At 41.6% G+C, this 13,147-nt stretch overlaps 1 protein-coding gene across 1 annotated transcript; it reads left to right on the forward strand.

Annotated features, from left to right (window-relative positions):
• Positions 1-3,765: 3,765 nt before the first annotated feature.
• On the forward strand, positions 3,766-4,626 carry LOC128045336 (transformer-2 protein homolog alpha-like). Its single transcript, XM_052637836.1, has 2 exons — positions 3,766-4,101; positions 4,291-4,626. The coding sequence occupies exons 1-2, from the start codon at positions 3,766-3,768 to the stop codon at positions 4,579-4,581; spliced, it is 627 nt and encodes a 208-aa protein (XP_052493796.1). The 3' UTR covers positions 4,582-4,626.
• The last annotated feature ends 8,521 nt before the right edge of the window (positions 4,627-13,147 follow it).

Raw genomic sequence — 13,147 nt, forward strand, 5'->3', positions numbered from 1 at the left:
GTTCTAACTGTTGCTTCCTGACCTGCATATAGGTTTCTCAAGAGGCAGGTCAGCTGGTCTGGTATTCCTGTCTCTTTCAGAATTTTCCAGTTTATTGTGATCCACAGTCAAAGGTTTTGGCATAGTCAGTAAAGCAGAAATAGATGTTTTTCTGGAACTCTCTTGCTTTTTCGATGATCCAGCGGATGTTGACAATTTGATCTCTGGTTCCTCTGCCTTTTCTAAAACCAGCTTGAACATCTGGAAGTTGACGGTTCACGTATTGCTGAAGCCTGGCTTGGAGAATTTTGAGCATTACTTTACTAGTATGTGAGATGAGTGCAATTAAGACTCCGAGCTGCCAATGCAGGGGATGTGTGTTTGATCCCTTTTGGGGGAACTAAGATTCCCAACATGCTGCACTACATGGCCAAAAAAAAAAAAAAAAAAAGGCAATACAATGTACACTTAAAAGAGAATGTTCAAACCCTGAGATGGGGAGATCAAAGGTAAAGATATTGAAATCAATTATAAATTTTTAATTAATTACCTTAACTGAAATATCTAGCCTGCCATAATTCATCTGAGTGTCCCCCATTTAAAGCCTGTCTGCATGTGAATCTGAAAGTGTCCTTGGATTGAGTCCAAATTAGATAGGTTCCCCCACCATTTATCATAAAATTTGAGTCCTCCCTCTAGTGTTTCCTGCTCTGATCCATATGTACACATATGACTATGAAACTGTCTTCTAAATTGGAGAATGGCCATGTGAACTCCCACAAAAAACCCTCCAGTGACTTCCTTCTCCCTGTGGAAAAGCCACAGTTTTTACTTTGGCATATGTAGGAGTTGCCTTGGGCTTCCATAACAAAGTTCCATAAACTGAGTGGCTTAAACAACAGAAGTTTACTGTCTCACATATGGGGAGTCTAGAAATCCTTAATCAAAGTTGGTTCCTTCTGACAGCTCTGAGGGAAAACCTGTTCTGTGGCCCTCTCCTAACTTCTGGTAGCTTGAGCATCCTTAGCTTGTGGATGGGAGAAGGCAATGGCATTCCACTCCAGTACTCTTGCCTGGAATATCCCATGGACGGAGGTGCCTGGTAGGCTACAGTCCCTGGGGTCCCAAAGAGTCAGAAGCAACTGAGCAACTTCACTTTCACTTTTCACTTTCATGCACTGGAGAAGGAAATGGCAACCCACTCAGTATTCTTGCCTGGAGAATCCCAGGGACGGAGGAGCCTGGTGGGCTGCTGTCTGTGACTGACGCGACTTAGCAGCAGTAGCAGCAGCAGCAGTGCAGTGCTTTGAGCATTCTTAGGCATTGCCTTTCTTTGGGATTGGAATGAAAACTGACCTTTTCCAGTCCTGTGACCACTGCTGAGTTTTCCAAATTTGCTGGCATATTGAGTGCAGCACTTTCACAGCATCATCTTTCAGGATTTGAAATAGCTCAACTGGAATTCCATCACCTCCACTAGTTTTGTTCATAGTGATGCTTCCTAAGGCCCACTTGACTTCACATTCCAGGATGTCTGGCTCTAGGTGAGTGATCACACCATCGTGATTATCTGGGTCATGAAGATCTTTTTTTGTACAGTTCTGTGTATTCTTGCCACCTCTTCTTAATATCTTCTGCTTCTGTTCGGTCCATACCATTTCTGTCCTTTATTGAGCCCATCTTTGCATGAAATGTTCCCTTTGTATCTTTCATTTTCTTGAAGAGATCTCTAGTCTTTCCTATTCTGTTGTTTTCCTCTATTTCTTTGCATTGATCGCTGAGGAAGGCTTTCTTATCTCTCCTTGCTATTCTTTGGAACTCTGCATTCAGATGCTTATATCTTTCCTTTGCTTTTTGCTTCTCTTCTTTTCACAGCTATTTGTAAGGCCTCCTCAGACAGCCATTTTGCTTTTTTGCATTTCTTTTCCATGGGGATGGTCTTGATCCCTGTCACCTGTACAATGTCAAGAACCTCCATCCATAGTTCATCAGGCACTCTGTCTATCAGATGTCATCCCTTAAATCTATATCTCACTTCCACTGTATAATCATAAGGGATTTGATTTAGGTCATACCTGAATGGTCTAGTGGTTTTCCCTACTTTCTACAATTTAAGTCTGAATTTGGTAATAAGGAGTTCATGATCTGAGCCACAGTCAGCTCCCGGTCTTGTTTTTGTGGACTGTATAGAGCTACAAGGCTGTATATTGTCACCCTGCTTATTTAACTTATATGCAGAGTACATCATGAGAAACGCTGGGCTGGAAGAAGCACAAGCTGGAATCAAGATTGCCGGGAGAAATATCAATAACCTCAGATATGCAGATGACACCACCCTTATGCCAGAAAGTGAAGAGGAACTAAAAAGCCTCTTGATCAAAGTGAGAGAGGAGAGTGGAAAAGTTGGCTTAAAGCTCAACATTCAGAAAATGAAGATCATGGCATCTGTTCCCATCACTTCATGGCAAAAAGATGGGGAGACAGTGGAAACTGTCAGACTTTATATTTTGGGTCTCCAGAATCACTGCAGATGGTGATTGCAGCCATGAAATTAAAAGATGCTTACTTCTTGGAAGGAAAGTTATGACCAACCTAGATAGCATATTCAAAAGCAGAGACATTACTTTGCCAACAAAGGTCTGTCTAGTCAAAGCTGTGGTTTTTCCAGTGGTCATGTATGGATGTGAGAGTTGGACTGTGAAGAAAGCTGAGTGCCAAAGAATTGATGCTTTTGAACTTTGGGGTTGGAGAAGACTCTTGAGAGTCCCTTGGACTGCAAGGAGATCCAACCAGTCCATCCTAAAGGAAATCAGTCCTGGGTGTTCATTGGAAGGACTGATGCTGAAGCTGAAACTCCAATACTTTGGCCACCTCATGCGAAGAGTTGACTCATTGGAAAAGACCCTGATGCTGGGAGGGCTTGGGGGCAGGAGGAGAAGGGGACGACAGAGGGTGAGATGGCTGGATGCCATCACCGACTCAATGGACATGAGTTTGAGTGAACTCCGGGAGTTGGTGATGGACAGGGAGGCCTGGCATGCTGCAATTCATGGGGTCGCAAAGAGTCAGACATGACTGAGCTACTGTACTGAAACTGTAACCCACCAGGCACCTCAGTCCATACGAATCTCCAGGCCAGAATACTGGAGTGGGTTACCATTTCCTTCTCCAGAGATCTTTTGAGGGTCTGAAAAAGAACAATCATTTGTGGAGAATGGTGGCTCCGTCTGAATGCTTGTAGCTTTAGGAGAGACTCTGTAAATTCCCCTAACCCAGTTGAAGGATAAAGGAGGACTTTGAGCTGATTGTTGAGTACAGAAAGAGTTAGGTAGGCAAAATGAGGCAAGAAGAGCCTTCTAGGCAGAACTTGTACAGAGAGAGATCCAGAGGTAGTGAAAAATGAGGCTACTGAGGAGGTTTTGCAATGAAGCTGAAGTTTCAGGACATGTCATTTGTACTCCCCTGTTCAAGGCACGTAACTAATTTTTGTATTTTTCTTTAAAAGACCGTCTCCCGAATTTTGTAAGCTTCAGGGCACATTACTTTTCCAACGAAGGTCCGTCTAGTCAAAGCTATGGTTTTTCCAGTAGTCATGTATGGATGTGAGAGTTGGACTATAAAGAAAACTGAGCAGGCCAGAGCCTGCGACCTAGTGGGAGTGGAGTGGAGCGGCCGTTGTTGCCGACTCTTTCCTCCTCCCCACGGTCCAGTCAGCGGGTTGATTAGGCCATCGGCCCTCAAGCCGAGACTTGTCTCTTGTTTAGTTCTGGGGAGCGCCTGGCCGACATGAGTGATGTAGAGGAGAGCAACTTCGAGGGCAGAGAGTCTCGCTCTCAGTCAGAATCTCCAATGGGAACTCCTGCTCGTGTAAAATCGGAGAGCAGGTCAGGATCTCGTAGTCCATCAAGGGTTTCCAAACACTCTGAATCCCATTCTCGATCAAGATCAAAATCCAGGTCGAGGTCAAGGAGGCATTCTCATAGACGTTACAGTCGATCCAGATCCCATTCTCACTCTCAGAGGAGACGATCTCGAAGTAGGTCATATACACCAGAATACCGGCGTCGAAGGAGCCGAAGTCATTCTCCAATGTCTAACCGGAGAAGACATACAGGCAGCAGGGCAAATCCTGATCCCAATACTTGTCTAGGAGTGTCTGGCCTCAGTTTGTACACAACAGAGAGAGATCTTCGCGAAGTATTTTCTCGATATGGACCGTTGAGTGGTGTCAATGTGGTTTATGACCAGTAAACTGGACGGTCACGGGAATTTGCTTTTGTTTATTTCGAGAGAATAGATGACTCAAAGGAGGCTATGGAAAGGGCAAATGGAATGGAACTGGATGGTAGAAGAATTCGGGTGGATTATTCTATCACCAAGAGAGCACACACACCAACACCAGGCATATACATGGGCAGACCAACTCATGGTGGTGGTGGTGGTGGCGGTGGTGGAGGTGGGGGAGGTGGCAGATGTCGAGATTCTTACTATGATAGAGGATATGATCGTGGGTACGACAGATATGAAGACTATGATTACCGGTACAGAAGAAGATCACCTTCTCCTTATTATAGTCGATACAGATCACGATCAAGATCTTGATCCTACAGCCCAAGACGCTATTAATAAGCAGAGCAGTTGCAGTTGAGGACATCTTTTTCTCTTTTTTTAATTCTGGATTTCCTCAAGCTTCTAATCCTTTCTACTCCTCAAAAAGAACCCTTAAAAAATCTTTGGTTTAAAAAAAAAAAAAAAAAATCTTTGGTTTGTTTAGCATCTACACTTTGTCAATTGTATTGCTATTTTCCACCCCTTTTATTATATTCTTAAAGATGTAATTATCATTTTTGAGTAGTTAAACATCTTGAGTAAAAAAGGAACCCCCCCCCCGTGTTATGCTTTGTAAATGATTTTTTTGTTTGTTTTTTGCTTTTATGGAAAATTCACTCCTAGCTTATCAAAATGAGGAAAGAAATGATCTTTTTAAAGCTTCTTTTGTGTTAGATATTGTATTAGACATTGTATTAGAGGTCTGCATTTACTATAAACTCCTTTTTTAACTTTCTTTTGGGGAAGTTAGTTGTAGTTCAGTCAGGTCAAGTTTGTCTGGGGTGGCATGGAACAGTCAAATAGTTGAGTATAGAAAGTTTGAAGCTATAGAAGAAAATACTTACTTGGTCATTTCTTTTGAAGAACATAATTTTTGAACCCTAAAAATTACTTCTTTTTTTAGAAATGAAAAGCTTGTGGACTCCCATAAAACATGTTGTATTTAAAATACATTTGTTGAAACTTAAAAACGTAAAGTGTGATTTTTGTGTTGAATTTATTAATCAGTGAAGGACAGCCTTTATTATTTATTACTTAGAGCAATTGTATAATTGCTATTAGAAATTTTGGTATTGGGACAATGGTTTAGGCAGGCTGTTTGTATACAGTTCTTAGAAGTAGTTGGGGGGGGTAGTCTTCTTTCAAATAGAAGTTAATTTCTTTGAAAAAAAAAAAAAGAAAGAAAACTGAGCGCCTAAGAATTGATGCTTTTGAACTGTGGTGTTGGAGAAGACTCTTGAGAGTTCCTTGGATTGCAAGGGGATCCAACCAGTCCATCCTAAAAGAAATCAGTCCTGAATATTCATTGGAAGGGCTGATTCTGAAGCTGAAACTTCAGTACTTTGGCCACCTGATGCAAAGAACTGACCTCTTGGAAAAGACCCTGATGCTGGGAAAGATGGAAGGCAGGAGGAGAAGGGGACAACAGAAGATGAGATGGTTGGATGGCATCACTGATTCGATGGACATAAGTTTGAGCAAGCTCTGGGAGTTGGTGATGGACAGGGAAGCCTGGCGTGCTGCAGTCCATGGGGTCGCAAAGAGTCTGACATGACTGAGCCACTGAACTGAGACCCCACAGAACTTGACTCCACCATAGGAGCCAGTGAAAAGGAGGGGCACGATCAGATAATTGTTTTTAAAAATGATTGTCCGATAGCCGATGTTCAGAGTAGATGAGAGGAAGGTACAGAGATCAGATGAGAGAAGACCATGTCTGGATTGTGTGGTGGCTGTGAAGATGGAGAGAAGAGGATGAATTCCACTTACAGTGGAGAGAGAAGTACAGAACTTGTTGACTGATTGGCCCTATCTAAAATAGTATAGATGACACCACCAGTTAATAGCCTTCCTCTTCAGTTCAGTCGCTCAGTCGTGTCCGACTCTTTGCGACCCCATGAATTCCAGCACGCCAGGCCTCCCTGTCCATCACCAACTCCCAGAGTTCCCTCAGACTCATGTCCATCGAGTCCATGATGCCATCCAGCCTTCTCATCCTGGGTCGTCCCCTTCTCCTCCTGCCCCCAATCCCTCCCAGCATCAGGGTCTTTTCCAATGAGTCAACTCTTCGCATGAAGTGGCCAAAGTATCGGAGTTTCAGCTTTAGCATCATTCCTTCCAAAGAAATCCCAGGGCTGATCTCCTTCAGAATGGACTGGTTGGATCTCCTTGCAGTCCAAGGGACTCACCCTGGTTTTATTCTTATGACTTGTCATCTGATATGTATTTATTTTCTTACAGTCTGCTAAATAATTTTCAAAAGGTTAAAAGCATAACTGATAAAAATATAAAATGAACACATGCCAAAGATTTTATTCATCATCATAAACTGCTTAATCATTATTATCCTAAATAATGAGGGAACCAGTGAGATGGTAAGTCTTTTTTTTTTTTTGTAAGTCTTGTTCAAAATGAGAATTGGAGTTTCAGAGTTTCAGAGATTTGGATTATCAGCCAGAGGAATACTGAAATGAATTTGCTAATAGTTGCAGAAACACTAATATCCTATTAAGCAATAAACTATAATGATAGAGATTATCTCTTTTACTAGAGGGAATTAAATTCCATCTCTATTGGACAGAAATTCATTTGCATTTCTATGTATAGGAATTATTTGCATTGCTTGCAGACAAGATTTGCATTGCTATCAGTTTTTTACAAGTTAACCTCTATTGGTACAAAGTTGTAAGATTACCTAGTAATGTGAAGTAATGTCTCTGCTTTTTAATATGCTGTCTAGGTTGGTCATAACTTTCCTTCCAAGGAGTAAGCGTCTTTTAATTTCATGGCTGCAGTCACCATCTGCAGTGATTTTGGAGCCCAGAAAAATAGCCAGCCACTGTTTCCACTGTTTCCCCATCTATTTGCCATGAAGTGATGGGAACAGATGCCGTGATCTTAGTTTTCGAAATGTTGAGCTTTACGCCAACTTTTCCGCTCTCCTCTTTCACTTTCATCAAGAGGCTCTTTAGTGCCTCTTCACTTTCTGCCATAAGGGTGGTGTCATCTGCATATCTGAGGTTATTGATATTTCTCCTGGCAATCTTGATGTTGCTGCAAATGGCATTGTTTCATTCTGTTTATTTTGTGGCTGAATAATATTCTGTTGTGTATACATACCACATCTTTATCCACTCATCTGTAGATGGATATTTAGGTTGCTCCCATGTCTTGGGTATTGTAAGTAGTGCTGCAATGGGCATTGAGGTACATGTATCTTTTCGAATTATAGTTTTCTCCAAATACATGCCTAAGAATCTGCTGCTTTGTATGTCTGGCAGTTTTTTTTTTACTGAGCACTTGGTATTGTGAAATTTACATTGTTGAATGCTGGATTTAGCTGTCTTCTTTAAAATGTCTTGGAATTTGTTCTGGCAGGCACTCAGGGTTTTTGTGTGTTTGTGAATCAGCTTGATCTTTTCAAGGTTCCTTTTTTAAAGATTTGTTATAGCCTATCTTGTGTAGCTCCTCTCTGTGAGTAGTTTTAGCCCTGGAGAGGTATCCCTTTCTGGAGTTCAAGTTGAATGGGAATTCTCCACAATAGCTGGTCAAAACTCAAACATCTAGCCCTCTGCGTACAGCTTTGGGAATTACTTAGTTTACAGTTACCCAGTAGTTCTTTGCCTGAGTACGTGAAGTTTCATTCTACTCATTTGCAGCTTAGTATTCAGCAACACACTTAAGCATCCTCTAAGCTGAATTCAGAGCTCTCTCTCTCTCTCTCTCTCTCTGGTAACTCCTTCCTTTTTATGATAAAACAAGTATAGTAACACTTTGCTAAATATTCACTAAAATCTGAGTAATGAGTTTAGGGCTGTTCACTGTAAAATTTCAGCTTTGTTGTTTGTTTGAAAACTTAATAGATGTTTGAAAATGATTGGATTACATACAACAAATATAATACTACCATGTACAGTAAGTCCCCTACACATGAACAAGTTCTGTTCCATGAGCACATTCAAAAGTCCAATTTGTAAGTTCAACAAAGTTAGCCTAGGCAACCAACTGACACAATCGGCTATATAGTACTATACTAATAGGGTTAGAATACTTTATATACAGATAATATATTAAAAAACAAAAAATAAAAGTTTTAATCTTACAGTATAGTACCTTGAAAAGTATAGTAGTACAGTACATACATACAGGGGCATACAGGGGCTGGCATCAAGTGAACAAACAAAAAGAGTTACTGACTGGAGGAGGGAGAGGAGATAGCAGAGCTGAAGGGTCATCAGCAATAGGAGGAGATGGAGGGCAAGCTACAATGTCACGCACGCATGGTGTTGATGGCACAGGTTCTGGTTCTTTGCTGGATTCAGTTCTATCTGCCCTCTTTAAAAAATGATCCAGTGATGTCTGGGTAGTAGCTCTTTTCTCTCATCATAGATGACACCGTAGCACTAGACTGCATTCTGAACAGCTGTTGCAGGCTTCATGTACTGTTCTATGTTTGGGTCAAAAATTCACCTCAGAAACTAACAATGCCTCCTCAAAGAAAATCCCCCCCACCATTTCCTGTGTCATAATTTTCTTCAGTTCTTCACTTAGTTCTTTTACCTCTTTCCTGTCTTCGTCCTTTCTCTGGGCCTCTAATTCTATCAAATTTCCTTCTTGGGTTTCACAAGAGCTTAGTGAAATCATCCCCTTACAGATCTAGCTCCAGCTTCTCACTGAGGGTCACTGAGTTGCTGAAGACCTCTTTGGACTCTTCATCCACCTTCTCACATCCATGAAAAAAAAAAAAAAAACCGTGGGCAAAGTTTCTTCCAAACCCCATTCATGGTGACAGCAGTAACTTCATGCCAAGCCAAGTCAGTTTTTTTTTTTAATGGCCTTGTACATGTTATAGTCCTTTCAAAATTAACACAAGGTTGTTCCTGATTCATCATTCACCTTTATATCTGATGAAAAATGTGATGGAAAGTCACTCTAACCCCCTTGTCCATGGGTTGGATGAGCGACGTAGTATTTGGTGGCAGGTGCACTGCTTTGACGTTGGGATGAGAGCCATCCATGAATGGGGTGACCCAGAGTATTGTCAAGCAGCAAAAGACTATTGAATGGGACGTACCTTCCAAGCAAGATTTCTCTACCTCTGGGATAAAGTGGTGGAAAAATCAGTTCTGAAAAATGGTTTGTGAAACCTAGGATCTGGAGTTACTGTTTCACACAACAAGGAGAGCCTTTGGCCATGTTTTTAACGGCTTTTGGGTTCTCTGAATGATAAACGAGGAGAAGCTTCAGCTTCAAATCACTGGAAACATTGCCACCAAACAACGAAGTTAGCCTGTCCTTTGCTGCTTTATAGCCTGGCATCAACTTTTCCTCCTTACTGATATAACTGATCTGGAATCCTCTTCCAGTACAGTCTTGTCTCATCTACATTAAAAACCTCCTCAGGTAAATAAGTGACTTAACCAGTAATTTCTTGAAGCATTTCAGTAAATTCCCAGGCAGCTACCATATCTGCACTTGCTGCCTCACCACGTACGTTTACATTGTAAAGACTGGTTCTAGCCTTGGACCAACGAAACCTGCCACATATAGTATTAAAAGATGTGCCCTCTGATTCTTTGCTGTGTTTCTTCTTCAAGTCTTCATAAAGGCTTTTAGTTTTCTCTTGAATCAGCATTAAGCTAAGCAGAACTTGACAGTGTTGTTGATCCTGCATCCACACACCGAAAAGTTTCTCTATCACTTTTCTACGTTTCTTTGATATTGTTGTTGGCATCATTAGCACAGCAGACTTCATGTGTCCCATGATCTTGTTCTTTCAGTTCAGTTCAGTTCAGTCACTCAGGCATGTCCGACTCTTTGTGACCCCATGAATTGCAGCATGCCAGGCCTCCCTGTCCATCACCAACTCCCAGAGTTCACCCAAACTCATGTCCATCAAGTCGGTGATGCCATCCAGCCATCTCATCCTCTGTCATCCCCTTCTCCTCCTGCCTCCAAGCCCTCCCAGCATCAGAGTCTTTTCCAATGAGTCAACTCTTCGCATGAGGTGGCCACAGTACTGGAGTTTCAGCTTTAGCATCAGTCCTTCCAAAGAACACCCCAGACTGATCTCCTTTAGAATGGACTGGTTGGATCTCCTTGCAGTCCAAGGGACTCTCAAGAGTCTTCTCCAACACCACAGTTCAAAAGCATCAATTCTTCGCCACTCAGCTTTCTTCACAGTCCAACTCTCAAATTCATATATGACCACTGGAAAAACCATAGCCTTGACTAGACGGACCTTTGTTGGCAAAGTAATATCTCTGCTTTTCAATATACTATCTAGGTTGGCCGTAACTTTCCTTCTAAGGAGTAAGCGTCTTTTAATTTCATGGCTGCAATTACCATCTGCAGTGATTTTGGAGCCCAAAAAATAAAGTCTGACACTGTTTCCACCATTTCCCCATCTATTTCCCATGAAGTGATGGGACCAGATGCCATGATCTTAGTTTTCTGAACGTTGAGCTTTAAGCCAACTTTTTCACTCTCCTCTTTCACTTTCATCAAGAGGCTTTTTAGTTCCTCTTCACTTTCTGCCATAAGGGTGGTATCATCTGCATATCTGAGGTTATTGATATTTCTCCTGGCAATCTTGATTCTAGCTTGTGCTTCTTCCAGCCCACCATTTCTCATGATGTACTCTGCATATAAGTTAAATAAGCAGGGTGACAATATTCAGCCTTGATGTACTCCTTTTCCTATTTGGAACCAGTCTGTTGTTCCATGTCCAGTTCTAACTGTTGCTTCCTGACCTGCATATAGGTTTCTCAAGAGGCAGGTCAGGTGGTCTGGTATTCCCATCTCTTTCAGAATTTTCCACAGTTTATTGTGATCCAGTCAAAGATTTTGGCAGTCAATAAAGCAGAAATAGATGTTTTTCTGGAACTCTCTTGCTTTTTCGATGATCCAGCGGATGTTGACAATTTGATCTCTGGTTCCTCTGCCTTTTCTAAAACCAGCTTGAACATCTGGAAGTTGATGGTTCACGTATTGCTGAAGCCTGGCTTGGAGAATTTTGAGCATTACTAGCATGTGAGATGAGTGCAATTGTGCGGTAGTTTGAGCATTCTTTGGCATTGCCTTTCTTTGGGATTGGAATGAAAACTGACCTTTTCCAATCCTGTGGCCACTGCTGAGTTTTCCAAATTTGCTGACATATTGAGTGCTGCACTTTCACAGCATCATCTTTCGGGGTTTGAAATAAGCTCAACTGGAATTCCATCACCTCTACTAGCTTTGTTCATAGTGATGCCTTCTAAGCCCACTTGACTTCCCATTCCAGGATGTCTGGCTCTAGGTGAGTGATCACACCATCGTGATTATCTTGGTCATGAAGATCTTTTTTGTACAGTTCTTCTGTGTTCTTTAGAATAGTGCAATTCATGTTATAAGAACAAGTGATGTCTACCATCTTTTCATCTCACCCCACTCTCAACTATTTTCACTTTTGTTTCCATTGTTATTGTTTGGTGCTTCTTAGCAGTACCAGCTACATCACTGCTGCTTGTACACTTGCTTCTGTGCTTGAAATAAAGGTTCTGTACTGCTGTACTCTATACAGTACTGTACAGTACACAAAAACACAACCACTTGTAGAGGATGCATGCATGTGACAATGTATGCCAGACATGTGAACTTACCTGATTGGACATGAAAACACATGTTCACACCTTCGAAAGTTCAAAACTTGAAGGTTCATATGTAGGGAACTTATTATATATAGGTATTTGGGAGGATTATACATAACTATTGAAGTGGGTTCTAAGTCAGAAGTGGCTGGAAGATGCTGGCCATCCCTGTAGCTAGGACAATAGGCTCAAAGAGCTTCTAGATTAAAGTGGCCCTTTGCCCCATTTTTCTAAACACAATCCTTCAGATTCTCAGAAGCTCCATTACCATGTATGCCTGTGAAGCCTGAGTCTTGCAGGCTATATTGAGTATCAGCCTGCTGATTACTTCTGAAGCACAAAACACTCATTTCTGGCATGGCTCACTTTCTGTGTATGCCTATTTACATATAGGTCTTTCTCATGTGCAAACTAAAGGTTGCAAACTAGTGAGCTAAAGCCCCAGCCCATAGGTGTGTTTTATTTAGCCTAATGCTTTGAAAAGTTAGTTGTCCACATTTAACAACTGGGAGATTTCACATAAAACAAGTGATCTGGCAACACTGGTTGTGCCTTCCTACAAAGCAACAGTTGACTGCAGTATAAAGGCAATTTTCCAGGGCCTGGAAGGCCTGTTTCCTCATTTATCACTCAGATGCAACTTCTAGTCCTCTGCTGCCTAACATAGTAACCACACAGGACTACTGAATATAAATTAATTCAAAGTTAATTATAATTAAATAAAATTTAAAACTCAGAACCTCAGTCACATTAGCCGCATTAGCATATTGGACAATACAGAAGAGAACTTTGTCGTCACTGCACACTGCTCTATTGAACAGTGCTGACCTAGCCTGTCTCCCCAGTTGGAACAGGGAACATTTTTGCCTATCCCTTAGGCAACATAGCTTATTAGTGATAACTGTGGAGCCTCATCAAAATTTACTGTTTTTATGGGGAAATGTGCCAAGTTCTAACTCTAGACATAGGCTTATGGATGGTTCACAGGACTACAAGTTGGCTTCTGTTCCACATGCTTGAAACTTACTACAATGTTTTTTAGTAATTCCAAGCTTTATCATTAAGTCACTGACATCTAATTCAGACTCCGTTTAAGTTTTACCAACTGTCCCAGTAACACCCTTAACAAGAGGATCCAGGTTAGAGTCACACGTTGCACGTGTTCTCTCTCTAGTCTCCTGTGTGAAATGGTTCAGCAGTCTTGACTATCA

Source organism: Budorcas taxicolor, chromosome 3 (assembly GCF_023091745.1).
Source record: "Budorcas taxicolor isolate Tak-1 chromosome 3, Takin1.1, whole genome shotgun sequence".
Taxonomy (NCBI): domain Eukaryota; kingdom Metazoa; phylum Chordata; class Mammalia; order Artiodactyla; family Bovidae; genus Budorcas; species Budorcas taxicolor.